Genomic DNA, 23,392 nt, shown 5'->3' on the forward strand with positions numbered 1-23,392 from the left:
AAATGGCTTGAAGGAGATGAGATGGAATAGGATCAAGTGGACAAGTAGCAGGATGATTGGAAAGGATGAGTTTGGAGACTTCTGCCTCAGAGAGTGGAGCGAAGGATGTGAATGAGTGTATGTTTGCTGGTAAGATGTGCTCGACAGATTGTGGTGTGGAAATTGTCATCTGTCATATTTAACCATCTATCATTTCTAACTATCAATTCTTCATAGTTAACCATCATATCTAACCAGCCATCCATCCATCATACATAACCATCTTTCATTATATATAACTATCCATCATCATGCATCAAATGTAACCATCTATCAATCCATCACATCTAACCAATAATTCCATTATATCTAACTATCTATATCACATTTAATCATCTATACATCATATCTAACCATTTATATATCATATCTAACCATCCATCCATCATATCTTACCATCCATCCATCATATCTAATCATCTATACATCATATCTAACATCCGTCCATCATATCTAAACATCCATTCTTCTTAGTTAACCATCACATCTAACCATCCATGCATCATACATAAACATCTTTCCATTATATCTAACGATCCATCCTATCTAATCAACAATCCATCAAATCTAACCATCTATCCATTATATCTAACCATCCATCCATCACATCTAACCAATAATTCCATTATATCTAGCCATCTATATCAGTGGTTCTCAACTCCAGTCCTCAGGAACCACTATATATGAATATATTTACTTGTTTTTCATATGAATATATTTACTTGTTTTTCATGAATATATTTTACAATACAAAATTTGTAACATTTTACCAGATTTTTACCAGATTTAATCCTACACTTATCCACTTTTATTTGTTCCCCACTAAATAGTGTTATTTCACTAAATGTTCAGATTTTATTAAATTAGTGTGCACTCATGATTTTTCTAGAATAAATTTTATGCTGAATTATACACTAACCTTGTTTATAGTAGTATTTTTGTCATAGAATATGATAATATATATATATATTTTTTTATCATTAAAATGAAGTTGTCTATATTTGGTAGATTGTGTTTAACACAAGAAAAAGTGAGGTCAACACAGAAATTCTACATTGATTTAAAAAGCTACAAACTATATTGATTTAAAACTGCACTGGTATTGGATCAGTATCGGCCTACTGACCTAGCATGAGCTCATGATTTTCAGGTCAGGTGGTTTTTCAGGGTGATTATCAGACACTCACTGTTGTACTTGCAAAATATCTCGGCAAAGGTGCTGGAGGTGCAGAAGGTGATGATCTCGTAGTTCTGGTAGAACTCGCTGAAGGACATGCCCAAGCAGTAATTTGGGAAGATCAGGAAGATCTTATCCAGGAGGTGAGACATGTCTACTAGCTTTAGCTCTGAGGGAAGACAACAACAAGAATGCAATGTGTGAGAACAGACATTCTAGCAAGAATTTAAATGCAAGTGCGGATGTGCGCGTCTCACCTGGTATGGTCATGATGGTGACCGCGAGGAAGGTGGCTGTGCCGCTGAGGATGTTGAAGATGGTGAGGCGCGTGTAGGCGGTGGCAGCCGTGGCAAACAGGAAGCTGAGCAGGTACATGAGGGGAATCACCGCCCAGCCATACAGAAGCAGCAAAAGCAGAACGTCCACCAGGTGGTTCTCGGCCACAAATGCTTTCACTGAAAACACTCGGAAGACCACCTAGAAATAACAAAGCGCCCTCATATATCCAATGCATTTAAATCACTATAAGTTTTAGCTTATTTTAAAGCATACTTTGTATTATTTGAAAGCATTTTGCGGCACCCTTGCAACTGTGATGGGGCCTCCAGATTAAGAACCACTGACAGAACCTAGACAGTACATTCATACTGACCAGCATGAGCAGGCAGGGCAACAGGAAGTTGATGAGGTCCCACAGCAGAGCGGAGAACCAGAAGTTGGAGAGGTAGACCCCGCTGACTTGCTGCACATGTTTGGACTTCACCGATCGCTCAGAGACGAGGAGCAGGGCGAAGGTGCTGGCTAATGATGCCATGCCGAACATGAGGTTTATGGCGATGACAAAGCCTGTCTGGCCCCTGTAGAGACAAAAATTAAGATGAAAAACCAACTAAACGACTAGGTGTCCCAAGTTAATTTCACTTAGGGTTCTGGGTTTGTTCTGACTCCTCAGGCTGATTTTCGTGATGCATAAACACTGACAGAATCACGGACAGCACAAAATCAAGACATGATATGGGCTAGTGTCTATGAATATTAAACAGCAAAAGACTGTTACATGAAGTTCAGTTTAACTTGAAGAAATTATGACATACATATATTACTATTGTACAGTAGAATGTACTTCATAATAATAAAAACAATATATTAAAACATTACTTTAAGGAATATCACAATTTTTTGTACATTTTTTTTATTTATTTAAACAGTAAACCTCTGTTGTGCAGCGCTCTTTTTTCTAAAAAATAAAACAGTTTGTAAAATGGCAATTTTTTTTTGCATTAATTTGATTACCACCATTTTTTTTATAAAGAATTGTATTAAATCATAAATAAACAGAATCTAGGAAAAGTTTATTATAATTTCTGATATAAAAAAATAAATAAAAGTTTACTTGAAAAAATTAACTAAAATTAAAGGGGATTTTAGATCTCTAATTATCACTCCATAAATCAGAAAATACTGTCAACTGCCAGGAAAAAAAAAAATAAATAAATTTTTACCATGTTTTGTATGCATTAAAATGGAAAGTTAGAATTTGGGAAAAAATAAAACCGATTTCATTACTTGGCAAGCACCACTAAATGCTCTCAAAGAGGTTACATACTCAGAAAGCTGGCTCTGGGCCGTCTCAGACATGTTGCGTGGCATGGGGTAATTTCCAGTTTGGATTGAGGCATCGGGTCCTGCTAATAGTTTGTAGAGAGCATTGTCAACCAGCATGAGTGCCGTAGCGGGGGTGTGATAGCCCTGGTTGTTGAAGTAGCCGATGACCTCAGTGTTCTTCCTGGATCGGCTCCTGAAGGTCGCGCCCACCACGCAGTGCTCATTGAAAGCTCCGCCCTCCCTCATGGCATTATATAGCACGTACTCTGACAAATCTGATCAGACAAACCACAGGTTAGGATGTTTTTGAGGCAGCTACTGTTTATTTATTCATTCGTTTTTTTTTTATTACCTGTTATATTAGTGGCAGCAATGGCATTCTGGGAAGGCAGCTGTGCTGTGTAGATCTCAGCCAGAGCTGTAGCCAGCGGCCCAGCATTGACATCTACAGCCACGGGTACGTAAGTAGGGCCATATTGTTTTAGCAGCAGACGGAGCAGGGGCGTGATTTGGCTTCCAGGGAGGGTGTGGGCCACTACAAGAGCCAACACTGTAAAAATGAGCGGCACCAGAAACTGAGCCACCATCACTTTCCAGTTGCGCCAGCTGTAGAGTGCCCTCTTCAGGAACATAGCATAGAACTGCTGCATATAGAGCCTGGCCTGAGGTTAAACACATGCAGAAAATCATGAATGATAAAAATAAATAATCTATCTAAATAAATGTAAAAGATTTCAATTTCAAATAAATGCTGTTCTTTTGAACTTTCTATTCAAAGAATCCTGAAAAAATTAATGTATTACAGTTTCCACAAAATATGAAGCAGCACAACCGTTTTCAACATTGATAAAAATATGAAATGTTTCTTGAGCAGCAAATCAGCATATTAGAATGATGTGACATTGAAAACTGGAGTAATGATGCTGAAAATTCAGCTGTGCATCACGGGAATAAATTATATTTTATAATATATTCAAATAGTAAACAGTTATTTTAAATTGTAATAATATTTCACAAATAGTACTGTTTTTACTGTATTTTTGATCAAATAAATGCAGCCTTGGTGAGCAAGAACATTTTTTTTTTTTTAATTTAGTTTTTTTAATCATTAATTAACAAACTTATTTTACCAAACATTATTACCAAAACAATACTGTAACATGATGTTCCCCCACATAAGTAGTAATTTGTTAGCCATACTGGCATTTTAATTTAATTTTGAATTTTTTTGTATTTTATTATATTATTAAATTTTTATAATAATTACATCTATTTTATTTGATATTTATGCTAGAAAAAAAAAAAATCACACAAATCAGGGTATTAAATTAGTTTAAATAAATAACTAAAACATCCACTATTAACATTTAATTTGACCTCCTGAGATGGATGAACATTTTATAAAGGTATAAGCCCTATTTTGATATTCTTGAGGAAAAATACTGGAAAACTTACAGTGGCATTTAGAGGTGCTAGAGAAATAATATACTAACGATAATATTTATGACCATGTGAATAGTGCTTGTCTATACAAGTCTTTGTTAGGATGCCAAGTCACAAGAATCCAGAAGTCTCTATAATATTCTGAATCTTTCACTCTCAGTCAGTAGGGTTTAGGTCAACTACTTAGAAAAGTGAATGCAGCTCATTTCTAAAAGCACAGTAAGTTTTCTGTGAGAAGCGCCGAAGTCACTGACCCCAGTGTTGAGTTTGATGTTGGAGCCGTCCTCTGAGATCATAGTGCCGCTGTCAGTGAAATCCGTCACGTCCGTCATGCCGCTGATGCTGCTGGAGTCGTCCATGGTCCAGTCATGTGACCGCCGCTCATGCTGATACTGCAGAGCCGGAAGCTGGATGGCCTGAATATCCAGACTGGAGTCCACCAGCTTCCCGACCCTGAGAGAGTGAGCACAAAGACACAAACGGTTACATAAATGAGGATCTGCATGAAAGAAAGTGGCCCTTACTGGGACACAGCTGGGCGGCCATTGTATGTGCCTACACAAAAGCGGTTATGTAAAATGTAGAAGGGTTCACAAAAATGACGCAATCAGAATCTGTCAATCTGCACCCCGTCCTACAGTTAATGGCCGTTTAAAGTGGGACAGAAGATTCAGGACTGCACTTGAGCTCTCCAAAACCATTATGAAAAATGTTGTGGAGATGAAAAAGGAGCAGTGGTTAAAAATGCTCTTGTGAATGACACACTAGAGACTGAGCGTGTTTCTGCAGGGTATGTTTTGAGAGCACAGGTCTGTAATTTAGTCCTGCAAAATCACACTTCTCAGTTCTCTGTAGGGTTGAGAAGTCATGCAAATCAGTCCTTTTGAACGAATCAGTTCGTATATCTAATTCAGCAGTTCTTTAAGTCTCAGAAGACCTCTTTTTCTGAAAGAGCATTTCAAATCTGTGGCGTGAATTTAGACTGGATACGGTCAGTGTTAAAATCTTTCTCAGGGAGCATACTGTTTACACAATGGCTGTTTAAATAGTTTAGCTTTTTTCCAGCAATACATTTTTCACTTCAATTTCAAGCTTTTTGCGTTTCAGCAAACACGCTAATGTAGTTTATTGGTATTGATATGTAAACAAGAAAAGCCCTCATCTGTGCTACGTGATTGAATTTATGCTAATATTAATGTATTTTCTTTTGTTTGTGGCATTATTGAAATGAATACACAGCTTTGGAGCGATTGTGAGATTTAAAAGGAGAGTGAGACAGTGTTGTTATTGGTAATTAAAACTAAAACTATTCAAAATTATTTTTGCTAACTGAAATAAAATAAAGATTTGATGAAAAACTTAAAAAAAGAAACAAGAATTAGAGATGCCTTGGCAACTAACTTGAATAAAATTAAGATCAATAAAATAAAAAAATAAATGTAAGCTATATAGAAATATAGCTTTAAAAAACAATAAAAGTGACAAGCACAGCAAAATTACTAAATATTTAATAATACACTAAATCATTTAATTTACACTACAATTTAAATGAAAATTGAAAATGAAAAAAATAAAAAATATATATTAAATGCTATAATAGTATAGTAGAACAGTATAGTAATACTATAAATAATACAAGGAAAAAATACAAATCTCAGGTCACAGCACACAGTATCTTTAGAGATTCTTCATTATTTGTGGTGGTCTCGTGGTGAAGTACCTGAGAAAAACCTCCTCCATAGTGGTAACAGACGCCCCATAGCTGGCGATGCCCAACTCGTCTCGATTCATCTCCAGCTCAGCAAACAGCAGCTCAAACCTGCCGAGAAACAACACAGTAATAACTCAAACCTGAACACGTATGAATATCAATAACTGAAATCACTTCTGCCAAAACCATCCACATATATTCATCTTAATGCTATTTTCTGTTAGTTAAAAATGCAAACTTATTATTCTAATGTCACTGAAAACTTGTATGAAGCACCTCAAAAATAGTCAATATATTATTAATAAGCTAGATCAGAAGTCTACTAATACCCTTTGATAGCGCTGTTAAATAGTTGTCAGCATTTGCAAAATATGAACAATTATGGACTACTTTTAGAATACATTTATGGTACTTTTGCCAATTTTTGGAGCTTGATCAACTTTATAAAATGCTTTTGTAGTTCAATGCAATACATTTATATTTTTGTTAATATTTTGAATGAAACCATTTTATATTTTCTGTTTTCATGTTAAAGTTTTAGCAATTTTATTGTTTTTGGTCATTTTTTTATTATTTTTATATATATTTCATATATAATGTCTATATAGTTTTTATAAAGTTTCAGTTTATAGTTTGGGTCATTTTTTTTATTATATATATATTATTATATACTTTTTAAATATTACATGTATTCAACATTTTATTTCAGTTGATGTTTATTTTTATTTCAAGTCATTTTTTAAAGATTTTAGTGAACAACATAACCCTGGTTCCATTAAAAAAATATTTTGGATAATTTAAGGAACATAAGGACAATTAATAATGATATAAATTCACTTTTCAGATGCACTATTTCTTTGAAGAAGTGCTTTAAGGATGTTTGTCTCTCACTGACGGTGGTTTAGTGAATCAGGGACGAGAAACACACGTCCGATGAACAGAGCAGACTGTTGTTTCGAGACCTTCACTAAAAAACAGATCAATGGGTAAATTTAGTTTGTCTGTTGCTACGGCAGCTCACAAGAACCAGACCAAAGAACCAAGACCAAAGTCTCATGTGCTTCATTTATCTGGATACATCAAACCATTTTTTATAAGTCATTGTCTCTTGTAAGAGTTTGTGCAATCAAGGTTATTGATTAAAGGCAATGAGGATGAGACCTTGATGTTTGCATTCCTGTCAAGTCTAACATGTAATCTCTTCAAATCAGATGTTTTTGTAGTATGCAGCATTGTTGCCAGTATACAGACTTCTTCATGCACTGAAACACTGGATGACCAACTACTTTTCGCTGCATTAAACATGCAACATAATAAGTGGACAATGTTTCTTACTACTGTTTGAAATGCATTGCATAAATCATTTGGTTTCACTATTTTAAACACAGTGCACAGTACACTATGCAGTAGACATGTGAAGTCAGTGTTGTCTTACCGGCTGGTGCTCTCTTTGGGCAATATGTAGGAGAGTTCAGCGCCTGCACTGCTCTCTAGAGTGGCATCAGGCACATACATGTGCACTAGACGGGTGATCTCGGACACGTTACAAAACGCATCCTTTACTATAACCATGTGGTAACCCGCACCTGTAGAAATACAAGATTAAATCAGATACTTTTTTTTTTTTGGAGACTACTAGCTAGAAGCGAAGTTCTTATTGGAGCAAAACACTACTTTTTTTTTATTATTATTATTTTATAATGTTGTCTCAGGTCCACTTATAGTGTAAACAAGATTTTGACATCAAAAAGCATCAGAATTTAGCAGTAATAGGCTATTTTGTGTCCTGTTTTCTGCAGAGCAGTCTGTTTTTATAGGCGAGGCGCATTCAAGTAAATGGAAGTAAATGCCAACTGCTATGATTGGTTTTGCATATTAAAATTATAGCTGGGCTGGCGCCAATGCCCTCATGGTTAGTGCGCATATATACAGCGCAACTGCGCTCGCAGCGACCCGAGTTCGAATCCCATCTCGTGGTCCTTTGTCAATCCCGTTCCCGTCTCTCTCTACCCACTGATTTCCTGTCTGCTCTCTACTGTCCTGTCCGAATAAAGGCATAAAAAGCCCATAAATATAACTTAAAGGGATAGTTCACCCAAAAATGAAAATTTGATGTTTATCTGCTTACCCCCAGGGCATCCAAGATGTAGGTGACTTTGTTTCTTCAGTAGAACACAAACGAAGATTTTTAACTCAAACCGTTGCAGTCTGTCAGTCTTACAATGGCAGTCAATGGGCTCCACGGCTTTAAGAGTAAAAAATACATACACAGACAAAACCAAATTAAACCCTGCTGCTTGTGGCGATACATTGAGGTCTTAAGACACGAAACGATCGGTCTGTGCAAGAAACTGAACAGTATTTATATAATTTTTTACTTCTGATCCACCGCAATGTCTGAGCGCGTTCACAACAACCGGCGCGTGACGCGTGTACGTGCTCTGGCATAGTAGACATAGATATATAAAAGTAGATGCCTCATTAGTGACTGTTTCTATGGTCACTAAGCACTAAGATACGTTCCAAAATGGCGGAAGCGTCAACGTATCTGGAGCGGTCGAATAGGGCATCTATACATATCTATGATAGTAGACGCATGTGCGGAAGCGATCTGTCGCGCGTATACGTCACTCATTATTTATACAGTGCAGAGAGATTGCGGACGTGTTTCATTTTTGGGTGAACTATCCCTTTAAAAAATAATAATAATGGATGGATGCTGCTGTGATGTACCCTGAAAACAACAAGGTTCATTTGGGTTAAAAAGTATACATAAGTTTACATATCAAACGATCTGGAAAGGACAGCGCAATAGTGGTAACTCACACTTATGTGTTGCGAGAGTGCCAAAGCGCAACTAAAAACAACAGAAATATAATTGTCAAATTTGAAATATAATCTTCTGCACAAACGTCCTGTGAGAACATCTTTCTGTTCCTGTCATGATCTTGCAGCGGTCTCACCGTATTTGTTCTTGAGGAAGAGAGACGAGCCGCAGCACTGGAGCTCTCCGCTGGCCATAATGGCGATCCGATCTCCCAGCAGGTCGGCCTCGTCCATGAAGTGCGTGGTGAGCAGGATGGTGCGGCCACGATTCTCGCCCTGCAGCAGGTCCCAGGTGGCCCGGCGGGCTGAGGGGTCCATTCCTGAGGTGGGCTCGTCCAGCATCACCACCTACAGGGAAATAAACAAAAGCACATGGACTGTGTTACCATTAGAGTGGCTAACACTAATGGGAAACTTTTATGTAATGATGGAAAATCCAAGCTGGACCAACATGGAAATTAATAAACAGAACACAAATGCAAAAACATCTGCTAAACATAAAATGTACCGTGAAATACACCTGACCTTTGAGTCTCCAATTAAAGCAATGCCGATGGAAAGCTTCCTCTTCATCCCGCCAGAGAGGGTTTTGGATCGCGCATGACGCTTGTCCTCCAAATTCAGGATCCGAAGGATGCGGTCCACCTCATCAGGGATCTTTTTGCGAGGATAACCCTTCAGCTGAAGAGAAGAGACAAGATATGTGAAGATCCATCTGAATGCTGAATACAGTGCAAGAGTTGGTTCCAGAAGTAAAAATGCCATTCATTTTCTCCATAGGCTACTGATTTTTAACAATAACTTGCAAACCTTTAGAGACAGACGTACTGTGATCTATGACATTGTTTATGGATTGTATATGCTTTTGTTGAAGCCATTGTCCAACATTATTTCAACTTTTTCAAATTCCTGGTGAACAACTACATTACTACATTTTCTGCAGAGGAATCTCCACCAATCAGAGAATCGCAACAAGCAAATCTCCCAACGCTCTCGAACTACTTATATATTTGTATATTCACTTTTATTTGCATATTGTGCAACAAACTTAAAAAACATTGTTTCTATATTAGTAACTTTAAATGAATCATTTCGTATGTCTCCATTGTTTTTTATTTGAATTTCATCCACAATGCTTCATGGGTTTATAGTTCTTTCCCTCATTTAAGCTGTTAAGTACACAGTCTTCTTTGTCTTGTTGTCCAATTTTCACATAGCTTTCTGCTTCAAATCAAAGTTTGATTCACCTCACAGCTGGCAAGGTTATAATAATTAGGCTAAAACTAGAACCATAAAAAAAGACTTTCACAACTATATAAAAAAACTTAGTTCCTAGTGAAATATTTCTTATTTATTTAGATTAACTTGATTCATTAAAATAACTAAAACCTGAAAATAAAAATGAATAAAACCATCTAGACATATAGAAAAAGAAAGACCTAATAAAATAACAAAACCCAACAAAGTTTACTAAAAAGTTTACTAAACTTGAACTAAAACCATAAAAAACATTCGTTACTTAAAATAAACTTTAACTGAAATGATATAAAAAAAACTTATAATATAAAACATAAAACACTGTACTAAAATAACTAAAACAAAAACTGAAATAAAATTAAAACATATAGCCATATAGACAAAAAAAACTACACTAAAATAACTAAAAACTGAATTTTATAGAATATTACTTTAACTAAAATTAAAACGAAAAAATCAAATCTAAAAGTAAAAACTAATTCAAAACACACAAACAAAAACTACTGTCTCTCAGTGATACCAAAATAACACTGGTACCTGGTTGGTTTGGTTTTATGGCTTTTATCTCTTTAATGAAGTCTTTTAAAAATCCATATGGAAAAAAGGGAACAGAAAAAATACTTTTGGAACTGATAATGATAAGGAAGTCACTGATAATGAAGGTGGGAACTGTTGCACTTTATTACAAATGAAGTTTTCAACTAAAAGAGCACGTAGAGCATTTTATCAGAAAAATGGATAATGTAGATGAGCTGGGTATCTATGCAGACGTCCTCGGTCTGCAACTACCTGTGTGTAGAAGAGCAGGTGCTCTCGGACGTTGAGGTTGTCGAAGAGCACGTCGTGCTGCGGACACAGACCCAGGCTGCGGCGGATCAGAGCCATGTCCTGATATATGTCGTAACCGTTAATGTACGCACGGCCGCCGCTGGGTGGGAAAAGGCCTGAGAATGAAGAGACAAAGAGAGTTTGAATGATGTAAAGAAGCGATCAACTCTGACTGACCTCCGTTATCACTGTTTACAGTTACAGCTGAATCAGTGGTATAGCTGCGAGCTATAAGAGATAACGTTTAGCTTGGCTTGGCAAGAATGAATCAGAGGCCTGTATTTAGTTAATAAATGTGCAGATCTAAAGACTTTTGTAAGTTGTTCTGGATAAGAACATTTGCTAAATGACTTGGATATGAATGAAGCTGTCAGGCTACAAGCTAATTTCAAAGTAAATGAAAGCTACACTTGCTTGTAGCTTGTAGCACTACAAGCTGCTAACACAAAAAGTAGCTAAACTGTGAAGGTATTTAAGGGGACAATATCTTTTTCAAATATAACATAATCAGTTTATATACACTGTTGTGTAGTTACAGTACTTTCAAACTAGCTACAAGCTAATCATAAACTGAAAGTACATAACCTTGTAGCTATATTACAAGCTGCTAACAAAGAATAGCTAAACTGTTATAGTTTTTAAGGGGAAAATATATATTTTTTAAATATACCTATAATCAGTTAAATGTTATGAAGCTACATTCAAACTAGCTAAAAGCTAATCATAATTTCAGGTATATTAAAAGCTAGACTAGCTTGTAGCTCTCTATATATATTTTTAATTTTTTTTTATATTTTTACCTTTATTTAACCAGGAAGTCTCACTGAGATTTAAAATCTCTTTTTCAAGAGAGACCTGGCCAAGGTAGCAGCCATACAGTAAGACAATTTTAAAATACAAGAAGTACACATTACAACAATATTTAAACATCCTCTCAACAAAAACAATCACAAGCTTCCAATACCACTTTCTTTATGATGCCTTTAAATTCATCAATAGACACAAATTTATCTAGTTTTAGATCTTTTTGTAAATTAATATGAAAATGCAGTTTTCCCCAGTTCTGTACAAACTCGAGGTACGTTAAAAAGCAAACACTTGGAAGAGCGTAGCTGGTAACTGCCCGAACGAAGACAAAGAAGGGTACAGAGATAAGCTGGAAGTTTACCTAACATTGCTTTATAGATAAAAATGGAACAGTGCTGTTTTCTATGTATGGTCAGTGATGTCCAACCCACCATCTCATATAGAATGCAATGATGAGTACGGGATTTTGCATTTGTAATAAAACGTAATGAAGCTTGGTACACTGAATCAAGGCTTGTTCAGATGGAAGAGGCTGCATGCATGCATAATATATCACCATAATCAAGCACAACTTAGTAACTTCTACAAGTTTCTTTTTGGCACTAAAAGTAAACATAAACATTGAGATAAGGGTTATTAAGATAACCAGAGCACTTTCCAATGACTGAAATGCAGTGTGAAGCTCTTTCACCGCCTGTGTAATAAGTTTATCATCAATCCAAATGCCCAAGTACTTGTAAGAAGGTACTCTTTCAATAATATACAAGCTATACAAGCTGCTAACAAAGTAGCTAAACTATGAAAATATTTAAGGGGTCAATCAATATAAAAAAAAAATATTTAAAAAAACAACAACTTATAATCAGTTTATATACAAGTTGTGAAGCTACTTTTAAAATAGCTACAAATTACTCAATTTAATGCAGTTAAACAGTCAAGATACTATTTTTAAAAAGAATATAGCTACATTACATAATAAGCTACTAACATAAAGTGGCTAACTACATATTTAAGATGACATTCGACTTAATATCAGATTACATGATTCACTTCTGTTTTCAACTGCCACAAGATTTACACTATAACACTTAAAAAGTGTTAAAAATATAATTTAACTGAATCATAAACATTCCACCACAAAACTGATGATATACAATATCATGTAGGATGTTACAAGAACACAAAACAGATATGATTCAAATGAATCATTTGTTGAACCAGTTCATTAAAACCCTTCAAACAAACTGACTCGCTAAAATGAATCACATTTCCTAAAGCAATATGAGAGGGACAGTCACACTATTTTATACATAAAACGGCATTGCTGTGTTCATTACCTGTCAGCATTGATAGTGTGGTGGTCTTGCCCGCTCCGTTGTGACCCAGCAGGACAGTGATCTGGCCTTCGAACATGTTGAGCGTTAAATCCCTCACTGCCTCCTTGGTCTTATTTCCCACTTTGAACACCTGCGACAGAAGGATCCACATGTTCACTTTCTCCAACAGTTAAAGGGGTCGCATTAAGCCATGTTAAGTGTTTATGTTTTTCTACAGGAGAAAAACGCTGATCCTGGTAGAGTAGACTACAATGCTGTAAGTACACAGACTGTAAGTACGTTTTTCATATTTAAAGGATTTGCCACTGATGTAGGGATGCAACGATTATAGACTTTGTTGGTACGATTATTGTCTGAGGAATAATCACGGTTTCACGGTTATGACGATTATTATGCATTTATTCATTTCACAAAATTATTAATTTATAAGATCACATGGACACTCTTTAGATAATAAAGTGTTATTTATTGCTGCCTTTAGAAAGAGAAATAGCACAGTAACCAATAATACAGCACAAAATAATAATAATAAAAGACAAACAAAAGTCCATCTCTCCAATTGGAATTAAAAAGGTGACCTCTGCTCTGTAAACATCGTTTGGACTGGAAACATGGTGAAAAAAAAATCTTGTTGGTTTTTGACATGCATAATACTATAAAAGGGATTATAGATAACAATGTTAATAAGTATTATTAATATAGGACAATTAACTTTATTTATCATACAGGGGAAACTATTAATAATGAGGGGAATAAACTGAACTATCATTGTAATCAACTGTCATCCATACGTATTCATTTTAATAATTTTTATAATAATTCATATCATTTTACATGTGGCCTGAGAAAATCATGTCTATTATTTTGGTTTGCGAGATCGGAGATCGCGCTGCGCACACATACAAACATTCACGAGGACACAAACTTGTTGTGAACCCTGCCCCGTGACTTTTATTAATAAAATAGCTTAGATACTGAATTGCTACATATTCATATTCATGTTTGTAGAGAGACGCGCTGACGCAGGTTCACACACACACACACACCCACTTCTCTCACCCTCTCTCTCTCGATCGAATAATTAATTCAAGTAGCTAAATGTTATAATTAATTAATTCCAGTGTAGAGTAGCGCTTGTTGTTTGTCATTTCTCCGATCACAAATGCAGACATGGTTTTATGTTTACGCGACGCGATGCAACGCAACGCGTAAAAATACAGTACAAGTCATTATAATCCGTAATTATGTCCCCACTGGATGCAACAAATGCCTCGTTTATAATGTGTTTTAATGTTTTTGTCTCGTCGTGCCGGGACAAGGCATCACAGTATGGTAAGGAGCATAACATTTCCATCACACGCTTGAGGTATTCGGCCAATCACAACGCACTGGATAGCTGGCCAATCACAGCACACCTCGCTTTTTTTAGACCGATGAGCTTTGTAAAAATCGACGTGTTTCAGAAAGGCGGGGCATAGAGGAGCAACAATAATGTACAGTATGTGAAAAAAAATAAAACCTTCATAAACACATTTCATTACACCAAATACACAAAATAATGTTCTTTTTAGCAACATCATATGACCCCTTTAAAGCAAAACACCATGCATCTGATGATACCTTTGCCAAATGTTTGATCTTGACCCCTGAGACCAGTCCAGCTGGCTCCTCTTCAATGAATTCGCCCTTCGACACCTTCTCGGCCTCCTCCTCTTCCTCCTTCTCCTTCAGTAGGGCCACACGAGGACTGCTGCACCAGTATGAGGGCTGAGCGCAGATGAGGAGGAGAAATATTAGATAAACACATTCATAACATTACACCATAATGGCTAAATGTTCCCCATTTGTTTCATAAACATTCACATAATGCTCTCTCTCATAAAATGTAAATGAGTGCAAAGGCCTGTTCACATTAAGAATGATAATTATAAGATAATGATAACTATATTAGTGTTCACACCAAGGTTGGATTCTGGTTGGCAGTCAATGTTTTTATCGTTCATCAGCTGGAAAAAAAAAAAAATTCTGAAAGTGATCCTAATGATATTCCTGTGTATCGTTTATCATGATAGTTGTGCTGTGGATTCCGATATTCTCTTAAATTTAGATCGATTTTTTAAATTGTATCTTTATGGTTCATGTTGTCAATGGTTCACATGACCAGTTGAACTTGTTGCGAAATTCCTGATTGCGTGGATTCCTATTGGAAAAAAACAACTGGATTTTGCCGTTGAATATTGACTCAACAATGGTAAATGTAGCCGCAGTTTAAGCATTCGAAGTCTGTCAGGTAAAACATCAATTTACTGACGCAATTCAATCGATCTGCTATTTCAGAGGTTTCTGTAAATATTTAGTTTATACATAAAGTTACGTTTCAACTACGTTTAATGCTGAAATGCAAAAAGTAATTCTGCTGCGATTTAGAGTGACCAACTTGAACCAATTGCGCAGATTCTCATTGAAATAACTGGATTTCAATGTAAAAATCCAGTAAACGTGACTGCACCTTAAACGTCTGAAGTCTGTCAAGGAAAACATGACTTTAAATATATGTAATATAGGATTGTTTTCACAAGTTTCACTGATAATTGCATTGCTGAAAAAAACATGCTTAAACCAGCCTAAGCTGGTTTGCTGGTCTTTTTTTTTTACTCACAATTTATACCTCATAAAAAAATTGTAGCACTTGGCATAACTAGAAAAATGTATAAAAATGCCCATGTTATACATGTTTTATATCGTATGACTTTTCCAGGTCTAAAAATCACATTTTTAAATTAGCCTTCCTCATATATCCAGGTTTTTCTAGACATTAGAAATCATTTTAAGTCATATTGAAGCCTCCTTGGAGGTTTGCTCAAGTCCCCAGGTTGATAATGTCCAGGCAGAAGACCAGTTAAGACCAGAAAACCAGCACAGATTGGTTTAAGATTAATTAATAAACCAGCATAGATTGGTTCATTTCAGCAGAGTGCTCAGGTAACATTTAATGTAACATCCATCACGTCCACAGAATAAACTATGTCAGTGTTACAGCCATTCAAATCCCTAAACGTGAACAACAGTAATAAGTGATGCTTGCCTTAAAAAACAACACTAAAAACATAACTAATAAGTAGTGCTGTAAACCGATTAATCACGATTAATCGCATCCAAAATAAAAGCTTTTGTCTACATAATATATGCGTGTATAATGTGTATATTTATTATGTATATATAAATATAAACACATGCATGTATATATTTAAGAAAAATATGTTATGTTTATATGCTCAATATATTTATATATAATATAAAATATAAGAATATAAATATATACATGTAAATATTTTCCAAATGTATGCTGTATGTGTGTGTATTTATATATACATAATAAATATACACAGTACACACACATATATATTATGTAAACAAAAACTTTTATTTTGGATGCGATTAATCACGATTAATCGTTTGACAGCACTACTAATAAGTAACTAATCAAGTGTAAGAAATTCCTGTAAACCCATAAATCTGTTAAAACATTTTCAGATAAGCTCAAAAGCCAGGTCATTCATTACGTTACACTCTGTGTACAAAGGCATTTGTGTATTAACATGCTAGACATCCACTGAGTCAAAGGTGTGACCTAGAAGGCCATTGTTTCATATCACTTTCACTCTGAAGGGGTCTTTATTGCCGCTTCGCTGATAAGCCTATCTGCAAACACAAGCATTGACGCAGCGGGTGTCCTAGATATACAATAGCTCTGCGCAAATCATGTCCACTGTTCTTCATCCCCTCCCTCTTCACGCCCTACAGCAAATCCTGTATGTCTGGAGATAAGGCTGCGCATGCACTTCCTGGCCGTCTTGATGACATAAGCACGGTTTTCCTGCCGAGACCAAATGCTTCCTGTCTTTCAAGAGCCTGTCGGTCAGGAAAGTCACTCAAGTTGCGCTCGTGCTGGTTCTCACTACCTCGCACTTTGAAGACTTCCCATGGGTGAACCGCTTATCTCTGCGACAAGTTCATGAGGCCAAAATAAACCTACTTTGAGCACAGTTTCGCAAGAACACTAATCCATGTGATGCGCACGTTTATAAGTTTGAGGATTGAGGAAATAAATCGCTCAAAATAAACACGCTCATGGTCAAAAACATTGAAGGCCGGATTCACAAAACATTGTTAACAACAAAATTCTGCTATCTTCTTATTTTCTAAAAATAAAGTTAAGAATATTTTGCACTGCCAAAAACATTAATTTTTTCTTAGGATCGTTTTAAAAACAAAATTTAATAGCAACAATTTGAGCTCATGAAAACAATGTTCTTAAAAATCATCATAATTATTAAACTTTTTAAAGTCTGAATAACTTTCAACTTGTCTTAAATGCTCAAAGGGAAGTTGTTTAACAAATTCATTTGGGTCATTTCAAATATTTAGCATTACAACATACTGTAACACTAGTGACATACATTACAATTACTGGGGATGTGCGTGAGTTCATATGATTATATATACAACGATCTGTCGTAATTATACATGATGTGACTTTTTGTCATCTTTCCAATTAAGTCTAATTTCTGAAATGTTCCTATGAATGATTTATAAAACATCCATACGCATAAAAATATCCTAAAGCAGATGCTCATTTGTGCATATAATAATATTAATATTCATGGATTTTTAATATTATTATCTTTACATTTTAATAAACAAAAGGTTTGCATGCTCTTTTTGCCTTAAAAATCCTGATTTGTTGACAAAGGATTAAATTCAAGGATGGAATTTAGTATCAAATTCAATCAAAAGATCATCCATCATGAGAAATAAAAAAAATACAAATAAAATAAAATGTTTATGTAAAATACACAGCGCATTAAATAAATAGGTATTAAAATAGTAAGATGTTCTTAGGAAAAAATTCAAGAACTTAAATATAAATATCATCATTATTCTAATATCTAATTTGCCTTCATTTTGTCGTCTTTGTTATTGTTTAAATATTGAAAATATGTATGTTTTATTTGGTTGTTTGTTTGCAAAAAAAACAGAAAACACAATAAAATATAAATCATTTACAAAGAAAATGATCACGAACGTCTTAAGAACTTTCCAAGAATTACACTATAGTCCAATCAAAAAATGACAATTTTGTCAGCATTTACTCCTCTTCATGTCGTTCCAAACCTCACTTTCTTCTTCTGAACACAAAAGAAGATATTTTGAAGGATGTTAGTAACCAAACAGTTTAGGTTTCCACTGACTTCGATTGTATTTTTCATCCATACAATGCAAGTCAATGGGAACCGAAACCGTTCAGTTACCAACATTCTTCAAAATATCTTCTTTTGACAAAAGAAAGTGATACAGGAAAAAAGTATTGGACTATCCCTTAAGGAAACAGCTTAACTTCTTAGTGAATTCAACCCCTACCAGTTGATGTGCATGTAGACCAGGGGTGCCCAAACTCGGTCCTGGAGGGCCGGTGTCCTGCAGAGTTTAGCTCCAACTTGCTTTAACACACCTGCCTTTAAGTTTCTAGTATGCCTAGTAAGAGCTCGATTAGCTGGTTCAGGTGTGTTTAATTGGGGTTGGAGCTAAACTCTTCAGGACTCCGGCCCTCCAGGACTGAGTTTGGGCACCACTGATATAGACAATACTTACCAGAATGAAGAAGTACCATGGACGAGGGACTCCATATTCTCCCGGAAACACGGCTTCCATGTACCAGGCCACCAGACCGTACAGCACTGAGTCCAGCAGCAGCAGACCCAGCACTTGAGCCAGAGAGAAGTCATCGTCCACCGTCACCGGCTCAAACAGGTTATGCCACTGGATGCCCGTCCCTGAGGACCACACAGGACACGAGCGTCAGCTTACGATGTGTGATTAGAGCAGCAGCAGAGTCGGTTCAGTCGGACACCTGACCTTTGCTCTCGAACATGCCGATCAGCTGGGCTCCCATGGCCATGGCCACGTTGGAGATGAGGCAGGCGGAGACTTTCTGGGCATGTGACAGCAGGTCATAGCGAGGCCACAGGAAGATGTACGGCAGGTAGCTCAGGAAGTAGATGAAGCTGCCCGCTGCTGCGGCCACATTCGCTACGGGAGAGGAAGACCTTTAATTAAAACTAGGTTTTGCTCAGGATTATATGAAAACAACTTCACAGCAAAATGAAAAGGAAGAAATTATATTTTACTATAAGATGCTATTTTAAGACCTTTAAGATGTTTTACGTTGTGTCATTGGTTTTAACATCGTACTGCAAAAGTGCATGGACATTTGTGTTTTTATATTTCCAATTACTTACAATGGTGATTCTCTGTATAAAAGTACTGTGATATAACAATTCCTGCTGGTTTACATAAAGGCAACAAAACAAATGCTACTATTATTTAAAAGTACTTATTTAAATACTTATTCTCATGTTTTCATTTTATTTTTAAAACAATTCATATTTAAGTTTATTAAATTAAATTATTTTCACATTATATTAATAATAATTTAGGGAGAAATGCATGATTCTCAGGGGGGAAAAATCCCAAAAAATTGTAAAAGTTAAAATAAAATAAGAAATAAAATCACACTGATATATATGTGTGTGTGTGTGTGTGTGTGTGTGCGTTCGTATTTTGCATTATTCACAATGGTGATTCTCTAAATAAAAAATCCTGTAATATAATACGTTACACTTATTTAAGTGAAGACATGATATAATCATTTATACTTAAGTGAAGACAGCAATACAAATACTACCATTTGAAGACACTTTAATATTGAAATAATATTTGTTTTTATGTTTTATTTAAATTCTTTATTATAAAAAAATTTACTTTATTTTTTCATATTGTATTAATGTGAATTTGGGAAAAAAATGTATGGAAGTCTGCTTCAGGAAAAAATAGGTAATTGTGAAAGTTATATAAAATAAGAGAAAAAAAAATCACACCATGATATATATGTGTTTTTTGTATTTCCCATTATTCACAATGATGAATCTCTAAAAAAAAAATAATAATAATGTAATACACTAATTCATGCCGATCTAACATCTAACATCGAACAGCAAATACTAACATCATTTATAAATACTTATATAATATTTAATTATTCATTTTTATGTTTTATATAGTGTTCCATTATTTTTTTCACATTATATTAATGATTATTTGAAGACAAATGTATGGATGTCTGATTTTGCCTCAGGAAAAAAGGGCACCAAATACTACCATTATTTCTGAAGAATTTAATATTTAAATACTATCTATTTTTGTGTTTTATTTTTAAAACAATTCCAAAAAACATTCATTATTTTTACACATTATACAGAATTTGGGGGAAAATTTATTAAAGTCTGATTCTGACACAGGGAAAAAAAGGCAATTGTAAAAGAAAAGAAACAAACAAGCAAAAAAGTCAAATTATATTATTATTTATATATGTGACCATGGACAACAAAACCAGTCATTAGGGTCAATTTTTCGAAATTGAGATTTATACATCATCTGAAAGCTGAATAAATAAGCTTTCCATTGATGTATGGTTTGTTAGGAATAGAACAATATTTGGCTGAGATACAACTATTTGAAAATCTGTAATCTAAGGGTGCAAAAAAAAATCAAAATATTGAGGAAAATCACCTTTAAAGCTGTCCAAATTAAGTTCTTAGCAATGCATATTACTAATAAAAAATTAAGTTTTAATATATTTACAGTAGGAATTTTACAAAATATCTTCATAGAACATGATCTTTACTTAATATCCTAATGATTTTTGGCATAAAAGAAAAATCAATAATTTTAACCCATACAATGTATTTTTGGCTGTTGCTACAAATATACCCCAGCGACTTAAGACTGCTTTTGTGCTCCAGGGTCACATATACATATATTATATATAAATACAGTGTGATATTTTTTTCAAAGACGTTTCTCTGGAAGCCTATTACAAATTAAAAGATCATTTTGGGGTGAATGTGACCTGGCTATTTTTGTGCCATTCACTCTCACCAGCATGAGATTCAGAGTGTGAGATGTAATGACGGACGTGAGATGCGAATGAGTCTCCATTATAAGGCTCCAGAATCAAACCCCTGCACTCACTCACTCACTCACTCACTCACTCACTCACTCACTCACTCACTCACACATGGCCTTGAGCTGCAGTCCCTCTGACCCTTGAACAGCCACAAAAGAGCCAATGAGAGAGGTGATGAGAGAAAGTGCAGTGAAAAGAGTGGCACCGCTGCTCAACAAATGGAAGAAAATGACACACTGGGCTATTTTTACATTCACATCTCGAAGGGACGCTGAGATGCGGAGAACCTCTTCACACTCAACAATATGTCATTTGGGCTTTAAATGGGCCAATCCGGCAGAGCAGGACGTGTTGATTAAGGTCTATTTTCAGCCTTTCTAAACCCGAGAGCAGAGTCTCTATGGGCTTTTGAATACAGAAGGTCATTGTACCGCACCGATTCGATTTCAGACACATGGCCTCGATTTGCTGTAAGAGAAAACAGCCGACCACTGCATCACATACATCAGCTGTATAAAACCACAATAATAAATAATAAAAGTAATGAGGAAACTCACGTCATATTTCACTTTTAAAATAAAACAAGACATTGTATATTGCTTAACCGCCTGGGGTCGGCAAAGGCGCCGGTGGGTGCATTTTCATATTTTCCAGATGACAGAGAAAATAACATAAAATGCTCTGTCACTTTTGATTGGACACATAAAAGTAATACATCACTTGAATCTGTAAAGGGTCTACTTTTATTTGTGTATGCTCACCATATCAACAAAACGTTGTGCTTTTGTAAAATAAAGAAAACAAACAGGGTGCGCTCTCAGTCTTCACTGTGTCCGCAAACTGCTTTTAGAAACGCGTCACTAAAATGAACTGAAACTCAGCTAATACTTTACATACAGACATGAGAAATATATCTATAGAAAGCTTGACATGTCTAGCCTTAAATGAAGTATCTCTTACCGGAAACAAATATTCTGTGATAAAGTAATCCGTATGAAACCAACGACGTTTTCCCGTCTAAACTCATTATCTCTAATGTGATCCCACCCACGCGCTGCTCGCGCTACTGATATTACAAATCTCCACGTGAGACGCGCGATATGTAAACGCTCACATCACCGTAAACAAAGTAGCAACCTGTTCATCTCGGATACTTTTCGTTTTTGGAAGAAGACGCTGAGAGGAATAAGCCTTGCATTTACCTCAGAAGACGCACTGAGAGGAATAAGCCTGTATTTACCTCAGATGATGACGCGATGAGAGGAATAAGCCTGTATTTACCTCAGATGAAGACGCGATGAGAGGAATAAACTTTGTTTACCTCACAAACAGAATGCAAGCACAAGCCAGCGGAGGAGATCTTTTATGCTGAGTATATTTATTATTTGCTTATTTTTGTTATAGATAATGTGTTGTTGTGACATAAACTTGAACACATTTACTAGTTGGACTTTTCCCAAACTATAATTCCAGACTAAAATGTGTGCAATCGAGTGCCACATTTTGAAATATGATAGGCAACCTTTCATTACATCTAAATGTTGTACGGCGTGAGGATGGTTTTATGTTCTATAAACAATACTATATAAAACGTTACTATAGGCTCTGTTCACGAAGATCTTTATAACGTGCTTAACAATAATAATTTATTTTCCCAGATATAAAATGTTTTTGTATTGTATAACAGGCCTACTAAACATGCTTGTGTTTATGACTATAACTAAGCTTCTGTTCGCGAATATCTGCTCTGGTGTAAATGTTTTACATTTACATTTAGTCATTCCTAGATTATATGGTAATATTATTTGTGGTTAAAATCTAGTTTCTTTGTTATTGGCATTCTGTTTTCTCATGAAGTATGCATACTATACTATAGTGATACTATAGGTACTGTGGGAAAAAAATGCTAACGATTGTTTATAAAATTATTTTAGAACTGAATACACCACTCTTGCCTTCACCTGCATCTTGCACAGGAAGGGAATGCTCGTTCAGTTTTCAACTCCATTCAGAATCTTAGGGTAAGTGTGCATTCACTATTTTACAGATGTTACTTTCATTTGATTTAGTTTGCTGTATGGTAAACTATGTTTGCTATGTGATAATTGTGTTCTTTGTTTCGATAAATTAGTACTAGTATCAGTGAACATCATAATAATGTTAATAATGCAGTTTGTGTAAACCGCATGCTTGCTTTTTTATTTCAGATGTGAGAATAACAGTGCAAAAGTACCTGTTGCAAAGAGAGCCAAAGCAAATAAGCAGCACACTCGGTCATGGAAAACAGAGACTGATGTTGACATGTTCCACAGGCTCTGAGATTCCTGCCTGCACAG

The 23,392-nt window shown here is 35.4% G+C and overlaps 1 protein-coding gene across 2 annotated transcripts in view; it reads right to left on the minus strand.

The window, feature by feature from the left end:
* The window catches only part of abca3b (ATP-binding cassette, sub-family A (ABC1), member 3b), a 66,444-nt gene that overhangs the window by 10,779 nt on the left and 32,273 nt on the right, over positions 1 to 23,392 (minus strand). For both annotated transcript variants that reach the window (XM_016495726.1, XM_016495725.1), the window contains exons 9-23: positions 18,947 to 19,120; positions 18,683 to 18,864; positions 14,651 to 14,797; positions 13,031 to 13,160; positions 10,848 to 11,002; positions 9,327 to 9,482; positions 8,939 to 9,149; positions 7,411 to 7,561; positions 5,985 to 6,083; positions 4,519 to 4,717; positions 3,174 to 3,483; positions 2,823 to 3,096; positions 1,869 to 2,073; positions 1,474 to 1,693; positions 1,227 to 1,385 (exon numbers count right to left, since the gene is read on the minus strand). In XM_016495726.1, coding sequence (XP_016351212.1) covers positions 1,227 to 1,385; positions 1,474 to 1,693; positions 1,869 to 2,073; positions 2,823 to 3,096; positions 3,174 to 3,483; positions 4,519 to 4,717; positions 5,985 to 6,083; positions 7,411 to 7,561; positions 8,939 to 9,149; positions 9,327 to 9,482; positions 10,848 to 11,002; positions 13,031 to 13,160; positions 14,651 to 14,797; positions 18,683 to 18,864; positions 18,947 to 19,120 — 2,772 coding nt within the window. The remainder of the gene's footprint in view (positions 1 to 1,226; positions 1,386 to 1,473; positions 1,694 to 1,868; positions 2,074 to 2,822; positions 3,097 to 3,173; positions 3,484 to 4,518; positions 4,718 to 5,984; positions 6,084 to 7,410; positions 7,562 to 8,938; positions 9,150 to 9,326; positions 9,483 to 10,847; positions 11,003 to 13,030; positions 13,161 to 14,650; positions 14,798 to 18,682; positions 18,865 to 18,946; positions 19,121 to 23,392) is intronic.

The sequence above is a fragment of the Sinocyclocheilus anshuiensis genome, unplaced genomic scaffold (assembly GCF_001515605.1).
Source record: "Sinocyclocheilus anshuiensis isolate Anshui unplaced genomic scaffold, SAMN03320099.WGS_v1.1 scaffold1075, whole genome shotgun sequence".
Lineage (NCBI taxonomy): Eukaryota > Metazoa > Chordata > Actinopteri > Cypriniformes > Cyprinidae > Sinocyclocheilus > Sinocyclocheilus anshuiensis.